The sequence below is a fragment of the Carcharodon carcharias genome, chromosome 14 (genome assembly GCF_017639515.1).
Source record: "Carcharodon carcharias isolate sCarCar2 chromosome 14, sCarCar2.pri, whole genome shotgun sequence".
NCBI classification, from domain to species: Eukaryota; Metazoa; Chordata; class Chondrichthyes; order Lamniformes; family Lamnidae; genus Carcharodon; species Carcharodon carcharias.
This window is the reverse complement of record NC_054480.1, coordinates 116909576-116932597: the sequence shown is the minus strand read 5'-3', so window position 1 is coordinate 116932597 and position 23022 is coordinate 116909576. Positions and strand designations below refer to the sequence as shown.

The 23022-nt window shown below is 40.0% G+C and overlaps 1 protein-coding gene across 5 annotated transcripts in view; it reads right to left on the bottom strand.

Moving 5' to 3' along the window:
• Positions 1 to 23022, bottom strand: part of LOC121286896 (myelin expression factor 2-like) — a 46556-nt gene continuing 23534 nt past the window's right edge. For 3 of the 5 annotated variants that reach the window (XM_041204123.1, XM_041204120.1, XM_041204124.1), the window contains 12 exons: positions 22176 to 22329; positions 21760 to 21809; positions 20970 to 21030; positions 18886 to 19002; positions 15081 to 15134; positions 12002 to 12097; positions 11393 to 11458; positions 9581 to 9712; positions 8409 to 8465; positions 3853 to 4226; positions 650 to 701; positions 1 to 354 (listed from right to left, as the gene is read on the bottom strand). In XM_041204123.1, the coding sequence (XP_041060057.1) occupies positions 191 to 354; positions 650 to 701; positions 3853 to 4226; positions 8409 to 8465; positions 9581 to 9712; positions 11393 to 11458; positions 12002 to 12097; positions 15081 to 15134; positions 18886 to 19002; positions 20970 to 21030; positions 21760 to 21809; positions 22176 to 22329 (1377 nt within the window). In that variant the 3' untranslated portion in view covers positions 1 to 190. The remainder of the gene's footprint in view (positions 355 to 649; positions 702 to 3852; positions 4227 to 8408; positions 8466 to 9580; positions 9713 to 11392; positions 11459 to 12001; positions 12098 to 15080; positions 15135 to 18885; positions 19003 to 20969; positions 21031 to 21759; positions 21810 to 22175; positions 22330 to 23022) is intronic. The other 2 variants (XM_041204121.1, XM_041204122.1) reach the window with 2 other exon arrangements.

Sequence of the window (23022 nt, the reverse complement as noted above, 5' to 3'; positions counted from 1 at the left end):
TAAATTTCCCCAAATCACATTTATTATCGAATCACTAATACAGAAGTGTATTTTTCACACAAAATAAAAACAAAATGCAATGTGCACATTGTCAAACTGTCCATTCAATTTTCTTCAACGAATGGAACAAAAACACTAAAAGGACAGTTTTACTGTTTGGTCGTTTTAAAAATTCTACTAAAAATGGATTTTAAACATTTCTGTCAAGTCGGACATCAATTTCCCTGCCGTAAAGTCGGATTCCATTCATCATCCTGCAGGCACGCTCCGCAGAATCTGGACTCTCAAAACGAACCACACCACAGCCCTTCGACTTCCCATTTTCCATCTTAATATCCGCATAATGCACATATCCTATATTTAAAAACAAATTCAGCAAACAATGAAATGCCAAGAACCAAATTATATATTTTTAAAATTGTGCTTCTCGGATCATTGTTCAATATGGGTTAATTTGCAGGGATAGGATTTTCACATAAACCTGGTAGAATAAAGACTTTTATACAGCATGCTACCACACACTCAAATGACTCAAGGTTCTTCTCACGCAAATTAATTGCTGTGAAGTGCAGCAAAAGGGCTGATACAAATAGTTATTGCTTCCTTCCAATAAGAAATCTACATTTTCAGAAGAGATCTGTGAACTTACCAAATTCACTGAATTTATCTTTCAGCATTTGCCAGGTGATGTCGTAAGGGAGCTGAAGAAAACAAAGTAAATTTTTAAAAATTAAATGGAACTGCCTGTATACAATTAACATTGAGGACTATTTTCTGCATTTGTGCAACTTATGCAGTGGCCAGAGCTTTAGAACAAAACTGAGCATCTATGTAAAGTCAGGCCTTTGCTATTATTCTAAGTGATCTTTCAATATAATCATATATTTTATAGAACCTTGAGAAACAAAGAAGCTATTATGATTCTTGTTTAATTTCATAGAAGAAATTGTGGGAAGGATGTAGAGGAGGGTAATTGGGGTGGGCAATAAATGCTGGCCTAGCCAGCGACACCCACATCCCATAAATTAAAAGTATGATTTGTGAAAACATTACTGAGAAGTGCAAGAGCTATAGGGTAATGATAATGAGATACTTATAATTGCACCCATATTGAATGGGACAGTGATCATATTAGGAGCAGGGAAAGGGAAACATTTCTGAAAAGTACAGGAGAATTTCCTTGATTGATGTATTTCCTAATCAAAGAGGAAGGAGTCATTACTGGATCTAGTACTGGGGAATGAAATGGCTCAAGTGAAGAATGTCAGTTGGGAGCATTATAGTATCTTAAGGTTTGATTTAGCAATGAAGGACAAAGAGCAATCTAGAATAAAAATCCTGAACTGGAGGGGGGCTAATTTCAGCAAACTGAGGGGGGAATCTGGCCCAGGCAAATTGGCAAAGACCTGCAGGCAGAAATGCAAAGGGATACCTTTAAAGAGATGTTCAGGTACAATCTAGGTAAGGGGAAAGGGAGAGCAACTAAAGAAGAATTCCCTGGAAAATAAAAAAAAGTTAAAGAGAGCGGGAGGGAGCAGAAAAAGGGTATGCATGAAAGAAGTTAGTTTGATATTACAGAGCAGAATAAGGCTAAACATAAAAGAACAGAAGTGAAGGAGGGGGACAAATAGACAGTACTAGAATAGATTAGCTGATAACATAAAAGCGAATCCAAAAGGTCTTCCACAGGGATATGAACATTAAATGAAAAGAACTGGTAGCAGTTGAGCCAATTAGGGACTATTGGTGGTGGAAGGCATGGCTGAGGCTCTAAATGAGTAATCTGCAGTGTACACAAAGGAAAATGATTTCATCAAAGCAATGGTAAACATGAAGATTGCTAGGATACTGGTCAAGATAAACAGAGATAAAGGGAAGACGCTAGAAAGGTTGGCAGTACTTAAAATAAATGTCACCAGTCTGGATGGGATGCATCCTAGGTTGCTGAGAATGAGGGTGGAAACTGCAGATACTGACCAATCTTTCAATCCTCCTTATAGACAGGATGGTACCCAATGATTGTTGGGTTGCAAATGGTACCCTTTGTTCTAAAATGGGAAGAATAAACCTAGCAATTACAGGCCAGTTTATTGCAGTGGGGAAACTTTTAGAAACAATCATCAAGCAGAAAATTAAATGCCCCTTGGATAAGCATAGACTAAAGGAGAGCCAGCATGGATGTGTTGAGGGCAAATCATGTTTGACTAACTTGATTGAGTTTCTTGATCAAGTAACAGTGGACAAGGACAGTGCAGTTGATGTTGCACACAAGGACTTTCAAAGCACTTGTTAAAGTACAAATTAGGCTAATTAACAAAACTGAAGCCAAGAGGATAAAAAGGTCAGTAGCAGCATGGATCCAAAATTGGCTAAGAGACAGAAAAGAGAGTTGTGCTAAGTAGCTGTTTTTCAGACTGGAGGGAGATATACTGTGGAATTCCCCAACACTCAAATAGGATCACCACTGTTTTATTGATGTACATTAATGACTTGGACTTTGAGGTACAGGGCTCAATTTTGTAATCCGAAATGACAAAACTTGGAAGTGTACTAAATAATGAGGAAAATATCAACATACATCATGGGCTGGTGGAATGGGTGAACATATGACAGATGAAATTCAATACAAAAAGTGCGTCGCAATGCACTTTGGTAGGTGAATGTACAGACACAATACATGCTAAATGGTGCAAGAGACTTGGATTGTGTGAGCACTAATCTCTGAAGGTGACAACACAGATTAAAAGATAATGAAGCATATGGGATCCTGGACTTTACTAATAGAGGCAGAGGGTACAAAAATCAGGAAGTTACACAAAACTTTATAAAACACAAGTGTAGCCTTAGCTAGAGTGTTATGTCCAATTCTGGGCGCTACACATTAGGAAGCCTTTCGAGAAGAGATTTACCAGAATGGTTCCAGGGATGAGGGATTAGAGTTACATGAGTAGATTCAAAAAGCTGGGTTGTCCACCTCACAGCAAAGAAAGCTTTTAATAGAGCTACTTAAAATCATGAACAGTTTAGATAAGAGTAAATAAAGAGAAATTGTTTCCATTGGCTGAAGGATTGATAGGAGGAGCACAGGTTTAACACAATAGGGAAAAGAACCAGAGACATCATGAGAAAAAACTTACCTACACAATGAGTGGTTAAGATTTGGACTACACTGCCTGATAGGGTGGTGGATACAAATTCAATATGAGTTTTCGAAAGGGACTTGGATAAATACTTGGAGAAAAAATGCAGGCATTTGAAGAAAGAGCAGGGGAGTGTGACAAACTGGTTTGCTCCATGAAAGAGCCAGCACAGAATTGCTGGGCCAAGTGCCTGCTCTGTGCTGCACTATTCTACAATTCTTAGCAGCTTAGGCTGCTGCTGGCATGGCAAGTTTATCAAACTATCAGATTGCAAAGGGTTGGTTACTTATACAGGGGTCCAGTTGGTTACCAGTGCTCATAGTTTCATACCACCAAGAGTGGTCTTCCAGGAAGGAAGAAAAAGATTACAAAGCATTTCTCTTGCTTTTGCAGTTTACAGAAACTATTCTCATTGGTATTCATACTGAAATAGATGTCTACAGTAGCACTTCTTTAAATTCAGTGTTTCAAGTAGCCGATTGATATACAGTTCAATCAGAAAAGGAGTCACAGTTTAAAGGTCAATCATCAACTTCTTCCTGATTAGAATTACTTTCTTTCTCTCCTCCTTTATTTTATTCATACTGTGCTAAGCTGTTTATATCTTTCAATTTTTAGTTCGGATGAAGTTACACATGAACTGTTAACTGCAGTGCATTTCCAGCATTTGCAGTTTTGTTTCCTTTAAAATTGAGAAAAAAAACATACTCACATTTCGAACAAATATTTGACAGATTCTTCTTGAATTAAGATTTCCGGTGCCAGTTCCCATTGATCCTCCATAATTCCCACTGAAACGATTACGATCCATGTCTGCAGGCTTGTCAAAACCTCCTGCCATTCCAGAACCCATGCGATCCATACCACCACCCATTCTATCAGTACTTTGGCCCATCCAGTCCATTCCAGGTCCCATGCGGTCAACATTCGATGTCATCCCAGAACCCATGTTGGATCCAATTCTGTCCATTCCCAGGCCAGTTCTATCCATAGCACCACCCATGCGATCCATTCCAGGTCCCATGCGATCCATGTTATCCATACCAATGCCTCCACCCATTTTATTCATTGCTCCCATTCCAATACCTATGGAGGGAAAAGCATTTTAACCAGGCAAAACCTTTTTTTAAATTCGGATGCATTATAATGCAGATTGCTCATACACTCTATTTTAACACCTGGCATGTGTTTCATATTATTGTTTCCCAATTTCCAAAGTGGAAATCAACTGTTTGAGAATTTTTATTCAAACAAAGAATACAAACCCACATTCATTCAGTCCTAACAGTGAAAATGCTTTGGCTGCTCATCAATTGCCTTAGATACTGCTGGTCTCATTCTTCAAATAAAGTCACACGTCAAATTTTACAGGATAAGGATATCCATATCATGACTGGGGAACAAAAATAATCGAGTACCTACCTCATTTTGATCCCTGGAATCTTGCCTTTGCTTATTACAGCAGCCCCACCCAAGGCCCAAGAATCTGTGTCTGGTAGGAAGCATTACTACAGAACTTCCCAAACTTTTACCTGCTGTGACCCCATTTTGACACTGGAAAATTGTCATTACCCCAGAATGAGAGCAGTAGAGGTGATGGTGGGGGGGCGGCAGGCGGGGTGTCAGGTAGAGGCTGTGAGAAATTACAGAGAAGTCCTGGACTTAATTTTAGGGAATGAAGCCGGACAAGTGGTAGAGTAGCAGTGGGGGAGCATTTTGCAGAGAGTGATCATAACTCCATTAGATTCAAGGTTGTTATGGAAAAGGACAAGCATAGGCCAGAAATCAGAGTCCTAAATTGGGGGAAGGCTGATTTTAATAAGATATGATTTGGCCAGAGTCGACTGGGAGCAGCTGCTTTTAGGTAAATCTACGTCAGATTTGCATTATAGGAAGGATGTGATTGCAGTAGAATGCGCAGAGGATATTTACCAGGATGTTCCCTGGGTTGGAGGGTTTTAGTTATGAGGAGAGATTGGATAGACTGGGGTTATTTTCCCTGGAGCAGAGGAGATGGGGGGGGGGCATGATGGGACTTATTCAAGAAGGGAATAGGGAGATTACAGTATTCATGTATTCCAATAAAGACAGAGTGGGACCAACAAATCCAGGGAACCCTGGATGTCGAGGGATATACAGGATTGGATAAAGAGAAAAAGGGAGGCTTATGGCAGATACCGAGGGCTCAAAACAGCAGAAGCCCTAGAGGAGTATAGAAAGTGTAGGGGGGAAACTTAAAAAGGAAATTAGGGGAGCAAAAAGGGGCATGAAAAAACATTGGCAGGTAAAATAAAGGAAAATCCAAAATTATTTTACAAGTACATTAAGAGTAAGAGGATAACTAGGGAAAGAGTAGGGCCCATTAAGTACCATAGTGGTAATTTGTGTGTGGAGCCAGAAGACGTAGGTAGGGCTCTAAATGAATACCTTGTGTCAGTGTTCACAAGTGAGAGGAATGACGTGGGTATGGAAATTAGGCAGAAGGACTGTGATATAATTAAAGAAATTGGCATTGAAAGGGAGGAGGTTCTAAGTTCTGGCAGGCTTAAAAGTAGATAAATCTTCAGGCCCGAATGAAATGTATCCCAGCTTGTAGAGTGAGGCAAGCAAGGGAGATAGCAGCGGTGCTGGCAATAATTTTCAATACTTCTCTGGCCACAGGAGAGGTGCCAGAGGACTGGAGGGCAGCCAATGTGGTACCGTTATTCAAGAAGGGAGGGATAAACCAGGGAACTACAGGCCAGTCAACCTAACCTCAGTAGTGGGGAAACTTGGAAGCAATTCTGAGGGACAGAATTAATCTACATTTGGAGAGACAGGGATTAATCAAGGACAGTCAGCATAGTTTTGTTAAGGGGAGGTCATGTCTGACCAATGTACTTGAATTTTTCGAAGAGCTGACCAGATGTGTAGATGAGGGCAATGCATTTGACGTAGTCTACTTGGACTTCAGCAAAGCTTTTGATAAGGTCTCACATGGGAGACTGATAACGAAGGCAAGAGCCCATGGGATCCAAGGCAATTTGGCAAATTGGATCCAAAATTGGCTCAGTGGCAGGAAGCAGAGGGTGATGGTCAAGGGATGTTTTTGTGACTGGATGCCTGTGTCCAGCAGGGTTCCACAGGGATCAGTATTGGGTCCCTTGCTGTTTGTGGTATATATAAACGATTTAGACTTGAATGTAGGAGGGTTGATCAGTAAGTTCGCAGATGACACAAAAATTGGTGGGATGGTAAATAGTGAGGAGGATAGCCTTAAGATTATAGGAGGATATAGACAGGCTGGTCAGTGGCAAATGGAATTTAATCTGGATATTGTGAGATGATGCACTGGGGCAGGATAAACAAGGCACGGAAATACATGATGAATGGTAGGACCCTGGGAAGTACCAAGGACCAGAGGGACTTTGGTGTGCATGTCCACCAGTCCCTTAAGGTAGTAGATAAGGTGGCTAAGGCATATGGGAAACTTGCCTTTATTAGCCAAGGCATAGAATATGAGAGCAGGGAGGTTATGCTGGAACTGTATAAAACGCTGGTTAGGCCACAGCTAGAGTATTGCATGCAGTTCTGGAATTCGCATTATAGGAAGGATGTGATTGCAGTAGAGTGCGCAGAGGATATTTACCAGGATGTTCCGTGGGCTGGAGAGTTTTAGTTATGAGGAGAGATTGGATAGACTGGGATTATTTTCCCTGGAGCAGAGGAGATTGAGGAGGGACATGATTGAGGTGTATAAAATTATGAGGGGCATAGATAGGGTAGACAGGGGGCATAGATTTAAGTTAAGGGGCAGGAGGTTCAGAGGGGATGAGAGGAAGAATTTTTTCACCCAGAGGGTGGAGGGAAGAGGAACTCACTGCTTGAAAGGGTGGTAGAGGCAGAAACCCTCGTAACATTTAAGAAGTATTTGGATGTGCACTTGCGATGTCATGGCATACAAGGCTGTGGGCCTAGCGCTGGAAAATGGGATTAGAATTGTTTGACCAGCGCAGACTCAATGGGCTGAAGGGCCTTTTTTGTGCTGTAGACCTCTATGACTAAATTGGGTTGGGGATGGCAAACTGCACCCTGTAGTGTGCAGAGAGAACTTTGGGAGGGATTACAGCCATAAGAGCTTTGCGAGGGGCGGGGGAACAGCAATGGGGTGCAGCAAACGGGCCTCGGCATGAAAAAAAACTGCGCGCATACATGTCATCAGGCCTCAATCAATGCTGACCCACCAGAATGAACGCTCCACAGATGCTATTGCTTCCACGGAAGGGAGGGAGCTCTCCATCCCACTGGGGATCATGACCCACAGTTTGGGAACCCCTACATTAGTAGATCCCTTAATGAAATTTCAAGGGAGTAGGCAATCCCCTTTTCACAGAAAAATCTTCATCTCAAATGCATAATTCAAAAACTATACTCCCCACTTAATCCTTTTTAAAAAATGAGTGCACTCTTGGAAACAACAATCTATTGAAACCTATAAACTGTTGAGAAAAAATAGTATATAGATAATATATTTAAATAACCTTCCACCACTTAAAATATTCTCTGTGCATTACTAATGGCTCTCCCGTAGCCTTGCCCATGGAATGTCAGGATGAAAAATTGTCAAATTGATAAAAGCACCATCCAGTGGCAGAAGAATGCAGCTGCAGGCACCAGAATGGTAATTGCCAAATAAGGAGTGCATCACATTTACTGCTGAACAAGAGGTAAAAAGAGATTACATATTTCATAGCCTAAACTCACGTTATTTCACAAGGATAGAGTGGTCAATAAGCCCTTAAACTTATAGCAGATGAATCCAAAAATCAAAAATTACATATCTGAGCAGGAAAGATTGTGACAATGTTTAATTATGATATGAATACTAGAATTCCATCTATACAGATGCAGAACCACCTGCACCCTCAGAATGACTTTTGAAACATTTCACATAAAGGTTCCCTACATGTCTACTTCAATCATCACCATGATCTGCAAAAGACTGTATACTCCACTTTGATTCAAGGCTTACTGTTTCTTGTGGATTTACTCAATATTGCAACTGTTCACTTTCCACAGCCTTGGTGATGACCTGAATGCAACTTCAAAGCTAAGATGCATTAATTATTACCATTTTCAATGTGTACCCTGGAATGTTATTTGTTACACTTGCTTAACACCCTATTGAAAGAAAGAAGGGTGACAAATATTCAGCAGCATTGTGAATTTGAATCTTAAATTGTTGACTTTACAGCAAGTTCCAAATGAATAGTGTTTAGATGTTCTTACCCATGCCTGATCCCATGCCTGGTGTACCAGCAGCCATGCCACCACTCATCCCACCAGCTAAAATTGGAAATTTAAAAAAATACATGCAAATCAAAATTCAAAAGAGAATAGTGTGATGTAATCATGAATGCTGTTCATAATTTTTCTATCTGCAAGATTTACAAGTTGATGATAGCCCTCCCCCATCTTAGAGTTGCTTAACAGATTTTAATCTTGTACGGCCCAGTAGGTTTATACAGCTGAGCCACAAGAACCAAGAAATTCCATGATCCAGTGCCTAGTCGACACTATTATGATGCCTGAAACAGGCCAGCAGTAGGCTGCTACAGTTGCCCTCAGCACCTGAGTTGGGAAGAGGAATGTCACCAGGGTTCCTAATCCTGGTCAAGTGCAGGTGTGTAGTTCCCCGATGAGGGTATAGTCAGGCTTAATCATGATGTTCGTTGTGGTTAAACAGGAAGGGAGGGGTTAAATTTGTCAAGGAGAAAAAGAAAATGATGCAACTCATTATTCACTGGAATTTAATCATGAGTCTCAAATTAAACAAGTATACGATACTTGCCTGAACAATTCAATTTGTCAAAAAGGCTACATCTGTGAACTAAAACTAAACTAATTCGCAATCTCTTCTAAAACAGGTTAGAAGTCATCTACACAGAAACAGGTTTTCAAAAAAATGGTCTTTCACGTCACTCTCCATTTAAGTCACCTAATCCCATTCCCACACTGAAGTCAGTAAAATGCCAGAAGCAAGAGTTTCATTTGTCAGATGACAGGGACAAATAGCTATGGATGCAGGTCAATACAGGAAATCTAGCAAGTGAAAATATCAAAAAGGTGAATGCGATGCTGAATTTAATTTTAAAACATGGAAGTGCTATTAAATTTGTAAATCACAACATCAATATACATTACTATCAGTGGTTTGAGATATATGGAAGTTAATAGGAATAGATTTTAATTTTAGTACACAAAGTAATGGGGAAAGGAAGGCAGAGGGTCCAGTCCCATGAGGAAGCACAGACCTATAAAAGATACAACAAATAAATCTGGTCACAATTTTGGCTTGGAATTTCAGAACCAGCCAGATATAGCAAGCCCACCTAAAATGGCATCAATGTTAACACACACAACCATATATTTTGCAAAAAAATGTCGCTATTTGAACTTACCCATTCCTCCACCAAAGGAATCCCCATATCCACGCGACATTCCCATATCATTTCTACCAAAGTCCCGGTCAAAGCCACTGCCGCCCATTCCTCCACCGCTGCCAGGACCATACATTCCTCCTTGGTACATGTCTGCAAGTCAAAGAAGTATGATAATAAACAATTGCATATTTTCAAAGTGACCCCACCTACAAGTGTTTGTTGATAAACACATCAGAACAAGATATATACAAATAGGACAGAAGATGTTAAGTGAGCTCAGCAATTCAGTCCAGGCAAACTCAACCAAATACACCAGTGCCATAATCAGTAACTTGTTATACATCCAGGTGTTGTCTTTTACACATCTGGGTATTAGCATCTTTAAATCGGTTTTACAAACTCAAATGTCATTAACACTACAAAATTATTTTTAAAACTCCCAACAGTTCCATCATAAGTACCTCTCTTATATATGCACACATGGTCAGGCTTAGCCATGATGTTCCCTATGGTCTGTATAAAATTTATTTTATATACATATCCAAATATCACCAATGCACTTTAAACATGTCAAAATCCTCAGGTACAAAAGTAATTAATCCAGATTGCAACAGCTTCAACTCTCTCAATATCCAATTTTACATCAAATTACTACTTTGGAGCTTCCCAAATGGCCTAAGCTGGTTCACTAAGTACCTGCATCATACAAATCAAGAATGGTGCAGGTCAAAGAAGTGTTATGTAATCTTGGCTGATTTGGTAGCAGCTACCCAAATGTGATAAGGTTAAGGCTCAAAACATTATCAGTCAGGGTTCCTACTTCTGATCACTATCCAGTTACCAATGCAGTTTAGAAATATTTTAGCTCAACTGTAATATGCACCTACCTCCACTCCCCTAAATGTAATTGCTGCTAATACTTAATGTTAGGTTCATCCATTAATAAAGCCATTTCTTTCAAAGTTTCTATTATACTGAATTACATACATCATCTCCCATACAATTAAATTTGCATAAACAAGATATAGAGAACTACTTTTCTATTATAAACCCTAATGTGTTACAACATTTGATGCACTGCCATCCAACTCTAGGAAGGGAACTTAATTGTTCACTTCAGTAATTAATTTTCCAAAAGAGGCTTCTCATTTACAGATTTGCCCTACATTTGCATATGGAGTTAGAAATCCTCATTTTTAAGGTCACCTCCTACAAATCCTCTATGATCCACATTTGAAAATCATATTTTCTTAGCAAGTAGTAAATAAGCAATTAAATTAAGGGGAAATGGTGGCATAGTATAATGTCACTGGACTAGCAATCCAGAGGCTCAGGCTAATGCTCTGGCGACATGGGTTCAAATCCCACCAAGGCAGCTGGTGGAATTTAAATTCAATTGATAAATCTGAAATATAAAGCTAGTCTTAGCAGTGATGACCATGACATCAATCATCAACTGTAACAAAAACCCAGCTGGTTCACTAATGTCCTTTAGGGAAGGAAATCTGCCATCTTTACTTGGTCTGGCCTACATGTGACTCCAGACTCACACAATGTGATCGACTCTGAAATAACCTGGCAAGCCATTCAATTCAAAGGCAATTAGAGGTGGCTACAAACGCTGGCCTTGCCAATGAAAGAATAGAAAAATAATTTTACCAAGAGAAGAATGCTGGCAGGTTTGTATAAAAGATCCTTAGATACTTGGATAAAGGGGCCAACAGTATCACAGAAACTCCCAACATCAATTGCATGTGGGCAAGGACCTGACCTGGTATAAAGTTGATCAATATATATTCACAGGAATCTTTCTAGTCTATGTGAACTTACCTCCCATGCCACCACCCATTCCTCCTCCACCAACGGGTCCTCTATAATCATCCATTCCTCCTGATCCTGGGCAGAGAAGTTACATGAACATGTGTAATGCAGGGTTATTCAAAAGTAGTTATGCTTTGAAGTCGTTTACATTTGGGGCATAATCTCACTTTCCCCTGCCCTGTTAGTCCTAAGGCGGAGCCATTAGCTAACAGAGCTCTGTCTGGTCACATAGCCAAGAGCTACTTAGGCACGGATCCTAGCTAGATGCTAGTCAAGGAACTAAAGCTCTGACTCAGGAATGAATACTTATTGCTGGAAACTGTACTGATCTGAAGGATGAATTAAAACCATCTGCAATAAATTGTATACATCAAACTCCAACTCTGAAGCTCTGACTGGTTTCAAAAACAGCAAAAGTAATTTTGCACAAAAAAAATCCGCTCTACCTAACATGTGGGCAGGAACCCCGTGAAGTACTATCATGTAAAGAGCAAATTAATAACTCTTGCCTCTGGTCTTTGGGAAGAGGTACCTCTCATTATCCTATTGGTCAACTCGGTGAAGCAAAGCTCATCTATTTAGCTAAACATTCAAGTAATTACACTAACAAAATCTTACCTCCCATTCTCCCCATGTTCATTCCTGGGCCAAATCTCCCCATATTATCCATCCTGTCCATCCCACCTCCACCACCACCATAGGGACCATCCATGCCTGAAAGTTAAGAGTTAAATTTGAAATGTTTTTTTTTGAAATACAGGATTTCAAAGTTCCCAGCTACTTAAACCTGGCAAACATTAGACTAGCTCTGGTATTGCTCACTGTGCCACAGCTTATAGTGGAGTTACAGCATTTAGTGGCCTCAACCTGTAAAGAATAGTCACTGACAAGCTTGCATAGGGGTTTCCGATTATAAACTGACCATAATAGGCAGTTTCAATACCAAAAACAGACATGCTAAAAACTCAGCAAGTCTGGCAGCACCTGTGGAAAGAGAAAGAGTTAACATTTGGAGTCCAATATGACGCTTCTTCAAAACTGTGATGAGTTTTATACTGTTGAAAAAGGGGGGTCAGAGCAAAAGGAGGTCAGGGATAGGTTACAGAGCAGGGGAGATAAAATAACAAAGATGTCATGGAACACAGGCAAAGGAAATGGTCATGATAGTATTAAAGACACAAAGCTTGATCAAAGTGGTTATCATCAGCAGAATAAATGTGAACGCTGTCTGAAAACAACAGAATGTGTTAACAGCAGAATAAAGGTCAGCACTGTCTGAAAGCAAAAACATGAGAACAAAATACAGGCTGGCACAAGGGAAAAATTCAGAATGGAGGATAGAGTGTATGGTCTGAAGTCGTTGAGTCCAGATGGCTGTAAAGTATCTAATCAGAAGGTGCTGTTCCTCCAGCTGGCTTAGAGCTTCACTGGAACATTGTAGCAGGCCAAGGACAGAAATGGGAGCGAGAGAGAAAAATGATCAATTGAAATGGCAAGCAACCGGAAGGTCGGGGTCATGCTTGTGGAGTGAGTGGAGGTATTCTGCAAAGTGGTCACCCAGTCTGTGTTTAGTCTCCTCAGTGTAGAGGAGACCACATTGTGAGCAGTGAATACAGTTAACTAAATTGAAAGTAATACAAGTAAATCACTGCTTCACCTGCAAGGAGTGTTTGGGGGCTTGGACAGAGAGGAGGGAGGACATAAAGGGGCAGATGTTACAGCTTCTGAGATTGCATGGGAAAGTACTATGAGAGGGGGAATGAGGTGCTGGGGGTGATAAAAGGAGTGAACCAGTGCGTCTGAGGGAACCTTCTCTTCAGAATGCTGACAGTGGAGGTGAGGGGTAAGGTATGTTTGGTGGTGGCATCAGGCTGGAGTTGGCAGAAATGGTAGAGGATAATTCTTCAAACATGGAGGCTGATAGGGTGGAAAGTGAGGACAAGAGGAATCCTATCATGGGGTCTGGGAGGGAGGGGAAGGGTGAGGGCAGTAGTGAGAGAAATGGGTCGGACACTGTTGAGGGTCCAGTTCACCACAGTTGGTGGTGGTGGTGGGGGGGTGTGTGGAGTACTCGGCTGGAGGAAAAAGACAGACATGTCAGGAATGCAATATGCATTGTGGAAGGTACCATAATCAGAACAGATGTGACAGAGAAACTGGGAGAATCGAATGGAGTCCTTACCGGAAGCAGGGTCCGAGGTGGTGTTGTCGAGGTAGCTGAGGGAGTCAGTGGGCTTGTAATGAATATTGGTAGACAGTCTATCCCAAGAAATGGAGACAGAGAAGTCAAGGAAGGGAAGTTTCGGAGATGGACTACATGAAGGTAAGAAACTGGTGGAAATTGGAAGCAAAATTGATCAATTTTTCCAGTTCCAGACGAGAGCGGGAAGTGGCATCAATACGGTCATCAGCATACTAGAAAAAGAGTTGTGGGAGGGGGCCTGATTAGGACTGGAACAAGGAATATTCCACATACCCCACAAAAAGACAAACATAATGAGGGCCAACATACGTACCCATAGCCACATCTTTTATTTGGTGGCAGTGAGACAAATTAAAGGAGAAATTGTTCAATGAGAACACAAGTTCAGCTAGGCAGAGGGTGATGGGGCGGATGGGAAATGTTCAGGCCTCCGTTTCTGGCAGATTCAATGCTAAATGCTATTGTAAAGATGTGACCCAAAAATGTGACAAGTGGAGTTTGTTGACAGTAATTGCCTCTGGAGATCTTGTATATAATTTCAGTACTGTGCAGACAACACATTACAATTCTAGAAAACATGGATATAAGTTCAGTACAATAAACTCCCATACAACTGCTTCATTCAAATTTGTACTGCCTTGACTGAACCATTGCACGGTATTAAACCAGCCATCTATTAACTAATTAAATTTACCCCATTTATTTATATTGGACATGAATCCCTGCAAGATGTGATTTATTTCCCACTTAACAATGAGCTCATTTAACTATTGCTGTGGGGTTAACAGGTCAGCCTGTTGTGGAATATAAATCAGAACCAAGGTTCCTCACCTATACCATCTACACTGGGATGAACACTTTAATGTTCATTAAAAAGGAAGAAACACACTTTGCAATAGGGATCACTACTGTGTACAAATACAAGGCTGAAAAATAAAACTAAAACAAAAAAGTCAATTAATGATCAATGTACCTAAACAGACTCATGCAAATAACTCAAAAATGTTAAAATTGTATATTGTGAAAATGCATTATTCTATTTGAAGATCTCAATTAGATTACAAATGGGTTTTTCATCTGTTGTACCATGCAAATGTTATGAGGCAGATGTGCAGGCAAACAAAAAGTTCCTACATTACGTTAAAACAAACCACCAGTTGGAATGTGAGCTCTGCCTGTGTTTTAGGTGTAAATCTCTACCAGTAGCAATTTCAGCAAGTGTTGCTGGCTGGAAACCAATATTGTAGATACCAGTCTCAGGCTATTTTAAAGTTCGGATTTGTGGTGAAGTACCCACAAGGTTATATGCTCACCATGTACTTTAAACCCTTTCCAGGGTTTCCAGATCAAATTTCTTAATCTCAGATTAATTTCTTGCTACAAGAAAGAGTTTGTAAAGCAACTGCAGCACCTGGCAAACAGCAAATCAATTTATGAGCCTTAACTAATTCAACTAAATATAAAAGCTCCAATCACAATTTCCATAACACTTACCGCCTCCTCCCATCCGGTTCATGCCACCAAATCCCATTCCATCCATGCCCATACCTGTCAGGAAGGAACAAAGATCCTAATGACCACTTTAAAAAAGTAATATTTTTCAAAACATACTCCTTTTTCACCATGTTAGATACACATTGAAAAACGTTGAATGAAAACCTAAAACACATAAGCAGCATTTAATTTGGTCTTGACCATATACAGAACAATTGAAAATGCAAAGCATACAAAACAAAATACAGCCTACTAAAACTTACAGTTGAGTAAGCAGAGCCAAGGGATCAATATTAAAGCCTTAGGACTAAATTATGTCCTGTGATTAAGCAGCCAGACTACAGAAGCTGATTATTCAAGTATGCAGTTAGCACGGCACAGGCAGGTGGGTGGTAGTAAACAGACTGGGCTACTCCCTTGTTTAGGGGTTAATGGCTCATGGGATTTCTTTTTAGAAGAGGCAATGGTAAAAAAACACAAATTAAACCTTTATTTCAACCCAAATGTTCTGCTTACCACCACATTTTGGATTGGAACATTTCATCTAGCCTCAATCCAACAGTAACTTAACACATGAGATGCTTTGCTCTATCTCTCAATAGTTGTCCCTGCTTCGAGTGGCTCTTTGTCACTCTTGCATCATCAATAATAGCGGTGAGGGCAGCAGAGCGACTGTTTTTCCATTTTCTGTGCCTGCATTGTGTAGAAATGGGTTGCCTGCTTCCAATATCCTTTGTTGCACTAATCAAATTGAGGTTGAGTGGATGATTTGTACAGAGTTTTCTTTGTTTTGGGCTAGTGGTCACACAAGCAACAATCGCCTATTACCGTTCATGGGATGCAATTGACTGACAGGCTCATATTATATACCAGAGTTTCCCTACAGAGCTGTTGGTGCCTTTTTTTCTTGAACCACAGCAGTACTAGTAACACCGTGCAGAAACAGTGTTGGCAAGGAGACAATTTCAACAACAGCAAAAAAGGAACATTGATTCATATCCAAGTCAGGATGAGGAGAACTTTGTGGCAATGACAGTCCCACAATGCTGCTGCACCTTCTCTTCAATGCTCAGGTCATGAGGCTTGGAAGAGCTGTCAAACTAATTTTGAAGTAATGCTGCTATCCAATAGATAGCACATACTATAGCCACAAGTGTACCAGCAGTAGAAAGGATGGATACGTGAACTGCTTTGTCCTGAATCATGTACAGCTTCTGAGTGTTGTGGCAACTTCCATCTGGGTGGTGAGCATTCCACAAAAATTCTGTTCATAAATGATGGAGAGAATCTGAAGAGTACTCAGACTCTGCTCTGAGTTGAGAGTTATGGCCTTGAGGCTGGTCCTTCTGGTCAATGGTGATCCAAGTTGTTAATGGGGTTACCGTTGGAGTTCAAGGGGATGTAGTTCTACTTTGGTTGGAGATGGTCACTACTTGGAATTTGTGTAGAAATATTATTTGATGTTTGAACTAACAAGCAGGCTTGGGCTTCAAGTCCTGCTTTTAAAAAATTTATTCACGGGATATGGGCTTCGCTGGCTGGGCCAGCATTTATTGTCCATGCTAGTTGCCCTTGAGGTGGTGGTGAGCTACCTTCTTGAACCGTTACAGTCCATGTGGTGTAGGTATACCCACAGTGCTGTTAGAAAGGGAGTTCCAGGATTTTGACCCAGCAACAGTGAAGGAACGGAGATATATTTCCAAGTCAGGATGGTGAGTGACTTGGAGGGGAACTTCCAGGTGGTGGTATTTCCATCTATCTGCTGCCCTTGTCCTTCTAGATGGTAGTGATCATGGGTTTGAAAGATGCTGTCCAAGGAGTAATGCCGCTGGGTCCATCCGGTTTCATTACTTTTTTGAGACTCTGTTGCGGTTTGAAACAACTGAGTAGTTTGCTAGGACATCTGCAGTATGTAGGCCAGACCAAGTAAGGACAGCAATTTCCTTCCTGAAAGGACATTAGTGAACCAGTTGGGTTTTTACAACAATGTTTTAATGGTCATCTCTAGACTTTTACTGAATTCAAATTCCACCATCTGCCATGGCGGGATTCGAAACCCAGAGCAATATTTTGGGTCACTGGAATACCAGTCCAGCAACAATACCACTAGGCCATCACCTTCCCCCCAAGGGAAGGGTGACACAACCTGCTTCATTTAGAGGAGTTGGAAATAAAGCTGGACACTGGGTTAATAAATGATCAATCCATTCCTGACTTATGATGGAGAGATGGTCATTGATGAATCATTGGGCTTCTGACAGTGCTGCAGTAGTTCAGGGAACTGTCCTGTGCAGCAATGATTGATCTCCAAAAATCATAACCAGCTTCCTGAATTTCTCATATGACTCTAGTCATTGGAGGGTTTGCCTGTCAAATCCTACAGATATGGGTTCTGACAGAGGTTCCTTACGTTAACATTGACCAAATTCTGTTATTTTCATCACTGCTCCAGCTTTCAACTCAAATGGTAAGTGTGTAGGGACTGCTTGATGACGTTGTTGACTACCCTTTTCATTACTTTGTGATTGATTAGGTTAAAGTTAACTTGTTATCTATGGATTGGGCACACGTTCTAGGGAAGCAACTAGCTCTGACATGCAATTCTTCTGCACTGCAACTTTCCTGTTATGGAATTCCTTCCAAATCCCTTGCATAACAACTTTGTATCACCCTTGGGAACTGCTGTCTCGACATTACTAATGATGCAGATAGCCCACAAATCACTGAACTGTTGATCATATACACAAGTGCTCCCAATGCATTAATTTGGAAAGGAATCAAAAGTTTGATTTCATGGTAGATGTTAAAAGCCCAGTCAGTAATGGGCACCATGACTTTCAAAATGCATTTAACACTGCATTACTGAGAAGGCTTAAGGTTAAACCCTGTGGGATTGACAGACAGATTTTGGATGGACAAGGAATTGCTGCATTTTTTTTGGCCCTAAACTAGTTAACAGTAGTAGATCTTCATGAGGATCAGTTATTAGTTGAATTCCAGCAGTGATCATTGTTGGGACCACTGCTTTCACCATCTTTGTCAATGATATGGAAGAACTGACCTTGCGTTTGCAGATGATGTAGAAGAAATGTGCAGATGGAAGAAAAAAAATTGTAGGCAGGTCCAGCTGCAGTGAGGAAATGAGACCATATCTAGCAGATGTCTTTTACCGTCAATAAAGATGGTATATTACTCAAAATTGCCTTCATCCAAATGTATGTATACACTGTGCAGGGATGAAGCACAAGGCTATTGTAAAAACAATAAAAAATCAGAATGTATTGCCAGGACAATTAGTTCCAAAATACTATTCTTTCTCTATACCAGGTTCTGGTCAAGCAACATCCATAATACTGCATCCAGTTTTGGTTCCCTCACATGGCAAAGAGACTCCCTAGCAGAGGTTCAGAGAAGAGCAAACAGATTGATATCTAGCCCTAAAGGCACTCAAGATGATGGACCATGGGGGGTGACAACAGTCACTGTGGTCTCCTGAAATTTGTTTTCAGCTTCAGGGGAAGAGAGGATATATCAATAATGATGTAGCTTGTGTACAGCATCAGAGTACTCTTTCCTATGGTCACATGTTATGCCCATATAACTTGTGAGCAGCACTGTCCCACTCTTTTTTCTCACTCATTTCCCAGGATGGCAAGTACCGCCATAATTGGAGGGAAAATTCATAGCTGCCTGGGTATCCATTCTAAAAGAGGTACAACAAGCCTCAAAACTTGTGTGCCTGGTTAGAGGAAGAGGAGATGGAAAATCCTTAATTCTCAACTAGCTTATAAAAACTACTCCTTACCTCCCATTCCTGGACCCATGTCTCTAGGTCCTGCATTTCCCATTCCTGCGTTCAGATCTCTGGCATCAAGTGGCTGGCCACCAGGTCCCAGGCCCATACCAACACCACCAAGTCCCTCTATAGTTGAAACACATTAAATATTTATCAGAAGAAGTGATTGCACTTACAGAAACTTTAATTGTCAAGTTCAAACAATTCAAACTATAATTCTTCTTGCCCACTAGATCTACTTGACATTCGAGGTATGTTGTGTATTAGCAAGCATGGAAAATTCTATTAAACACAACGTTGGCATTTACACACAGATCAAATATCAAAGGTCTGGGATTTATCGTGCAGAAAACTAAGAGCAGGGCAAGTTTGCAATGGGAGCGTATTTACTGAATATTAATTTTAATGCAGTCAAAGCCATGGTTCCATCAGAAAGTCAAAATTTATAAAAGCAGAAAATTGCATTTTATTTTACTTGCTTAATGTACAATCAGCTGTATTTAACATTTCACAACCTCATTTTGTTAAAGCTTGAGCACCTCAAGCAACATACATTTGCCAAACATTATGGACTCTCCACTGATTTGCTGATGTTTCACTACAAGAGCTGAATGTTGTGTAACTCACAAGAACACAGCTGTTAGATTTTCAATGCATTTTGAGATTGCCTACCATATCAAAAAACCTTAACTGTTTACTGTCACCAGGATTTCAGAATCAGACTATACCATTTACCCAGTCTCTCACTTGCATTGGTAAATGGTTAAAATATTGTGGTCATGCTAGAATCTGTCAAAGAATTTAAATATTTACATCAAAACAAGATTTTAAAATGAACAATCTGCATTATTTTGGTAATGATTTAGTGAACAGGAATGGGATTAATGATCCATCTATTTGCAAAGTAGAACAGTGCCACTTGGTGGAAGAACAGTGAAATGGACAAAAATAGTCAGTTGAGTCAAGGATCAAAACCTCTGAACACCTACATCTGTTGCTGCCTTTAAAATGTACATTCATCTGTAAGTTAAGCTACGCCTTTGGCTAGTTAACTTTGCAATATTAGTTGGATCATCTTATACAAACGCAGAGCCAGTTAACCTTTTAAGCAATTCCGTTAACACAACCAGATTTCATCTCTGAAAAGCAGCTACATTAACTAAACTTAGTAAAATCTTGCTTTTATTGGTTTCATTTCTTACTAAGATTTTCAAAAGTATTATTTTGGAATCTAATCTTCAAGTGGTTGAACTATCACATATTATTGTACAGCAGCAGTACTTATCATAACCAGCAAGATTTTTAAAGTAAATGGAACCTGATGCGAAAGGGCAGCATTCCAACAATAACAGAAATTTAAAAAGCATCCTTCCAACCAATGGCTTAACATTAAACTCAAATTAGCTGAGGTACACAGACCCAGTGCTGAGTTAGTTTATCTCTTGCCAGTGTGTTACAGGAGTCACTACAGACTCCTGAATTAGAAATGGCAAAACAAATCACGAGTCCCACTCTCAACTGTTGCTCAGTGACCCCTGCTTAATGTGTGTGCAGAGGTTCACCACAACAGGATCCGAACTGACTGTCAAAATGAAAGCATACATCTCTTTTAAACAGTTTCATGACTCAAGTTCAAAATCGTAATTACAGCTTTTTTGTTAGAACAAGCAAATTTCAAATTATGAGAAGATTGGACAGGGTAGACTGCTTCCAGTAGCTGAAGTCTCTATAATGAGGAGCCACATAAATGAGATTAAATGCAAGAGATTTAGAATGAGAATAAAAGATGAAAAATAATTTATAGATGTAAGGCTGTGCATTAGGATTAATGGTTGAGGCAAAAGTGTCAATATTCAAAGATTAGCTTGGATAGATAGAAGAAAGTAAGAGATAAAGGAATATGGAAATAGGATGGGTAAATATGATTAGGGCAATGTGCTTACAGGTAGGGCAAAAATTACCGACCAGATGAGCCAAATAGTCCATTTTCAGCTTGTAATTTCTATGTATGCACTAAATATAAATAGTTTTGCTTTTTAATATTTCCTGGTCAAAAGTTACCACTAATTTAAGACCTTTTCAAAAATACATACTAGGAAGTTGTGGAGTACGATCTGCACCATAGAAGTTGTTCTTAGGCATGGATTTGTCATCCTGTAGGAAAACCAGAACCAATTTTAAAATCATAAATGTGGAGGGGCTGCCTTGCAATGATGCTATTATTTAATACAGTCTTCCCAATAAGTTTTTAAAAATAGGATTTTCTGGCAGAGTTGGTACTAGGAACGCTGACACACCATACAGCACTGATGAATGGCCAGGAAGGTCCTAACTTGTTGAGTTATTGAGCTATGTTGGCCAGAGTGGGAACAATACTATTGACCTCAATATGCATAGGCTTCTGGGGAGCAGGGCAGTTTGTTAAGATAAATAATCAGCCCAGTGGTGCTTTATGGAAAGTACATCAGGTGAGACCAGGTTCAGGTTTGGCTGCATTGCTTCCCATAATTCAATAGCCTGCCAAGAGTCAACATCCAAGTTCTCACACAAAAAACTTCAATATAAGTCATCATGTAAGAAAAGACACAGAATACTATTTAAAAACTTACATGCTATTTAGAACAAAGTACATTATAGAGGCCAAGATGAAAAAACTCAACTAAGTTTTTAATTTAACATCCTTTAAAAGTCTACGCAAATGCAAATCCTTCCCAAAAATCAGGTGAGTACAATATTAATATGTTTGTGAAAAGTAGAAATTGTTAACAAATGGAACAACAGCATAAACACATTCTTCTTAGGTGGAATACTCAGACCAAAACTTCTGACCAACAGATGCTTGCTTCAGTAAATATTTAACATGCAGACTAAGTGAAAACTTACCATCTTGATATGCATAGGCCTGTCAAACAGAAGCTGGCCATTGAACATTGCTAAATAGCATTTAAGGAAATTTAATTTGAAAGGTTTCACGAATTCACTGAGAATACAATACTGATTATAGATAAATACAAGGACTTTCAAAATAAGCACCATTAACAACAAACAGAAGACTCAGTTTATAGCACAATTTATTCCTCAGTTTATCATAAGAGCTCAAAACTCCAGAGTGATCACTAAGTTAATTCTCCATCTATAATTAAAGAAACAAGTGGACAAGGGCTGGAGGGCATTGGAGAACTAAGTGCTTTTCTATCAATTAACCATTTCAAATGAGGTAATACTTCAATTAAGTACAGCAACAAATTTGGTCAACCAAGGCTAAAATCCAATTATTTTGTTTTATTAATAAAGGATACATATAGCTTGAACAGATTCAATTGGGCGCTCAAAAGTTACAGTGCCCATTCCACGGCTCTTCCCATCTTTGTCTTCCACAATATCTGCCCGTACCACAGAGCCTGCCATGGAGAAAACTTCCTTCAACTTCTTCCACCCAACTTTGAAATCAAGCTGCAAAATAACGTCAAATTATAAAATTAACATGCTGCTGAGCAAAGATGGCATCATAGAATCACAAAATTGTTACAAGAGGCCATTCTGTCCACATCTGCACCAGCTCTCCAAATGAGCAATTTACCTGGTGCCATTCAATATCTTTATAATGCAGGAGGCCTTTCAGCCCATCAAGTCTTCCCTGGCTCTCTGAAAGAGCATTCCAACAAGTCCCACTCTCCTGCCTTATCCTCGTAACTTTGCACATTCTCTCTTTTCAGGTAGAAATCCAATTCCCCTTTGAAAACCTTGATCACATCTGCCTCCACCACTCTTTCAGGAAGTTTATCCCAGACTCCAACCACCGTCTGGGTGAAAAAATTTTCCTCACATCACATTTACTCCTTTTGCTAATTATTTTGAATTTGTGCCCACTAGTTCTCGATGGTCTCGAGTGGGAACAACTTCTCACTATTTACTTTGGCCATACCCCTCAGAATCGTGAATACCTCTATCAAGTCTCCAGTCGGCCTTCTTTTCTCCAAGGAAGACAGCCCCAACCTCACCAATCTACGCTCATAGAGCGCCCACCACCCCCATATCCTCATTCTCCTGCCTTCTCCCCATAACTCTGCAGGTTTGTTTCCTTTTTAAATAATCATCCAATTGCTTTGAATGTGTCCATTAAACCTTCCTCCACCACCTTCTCAG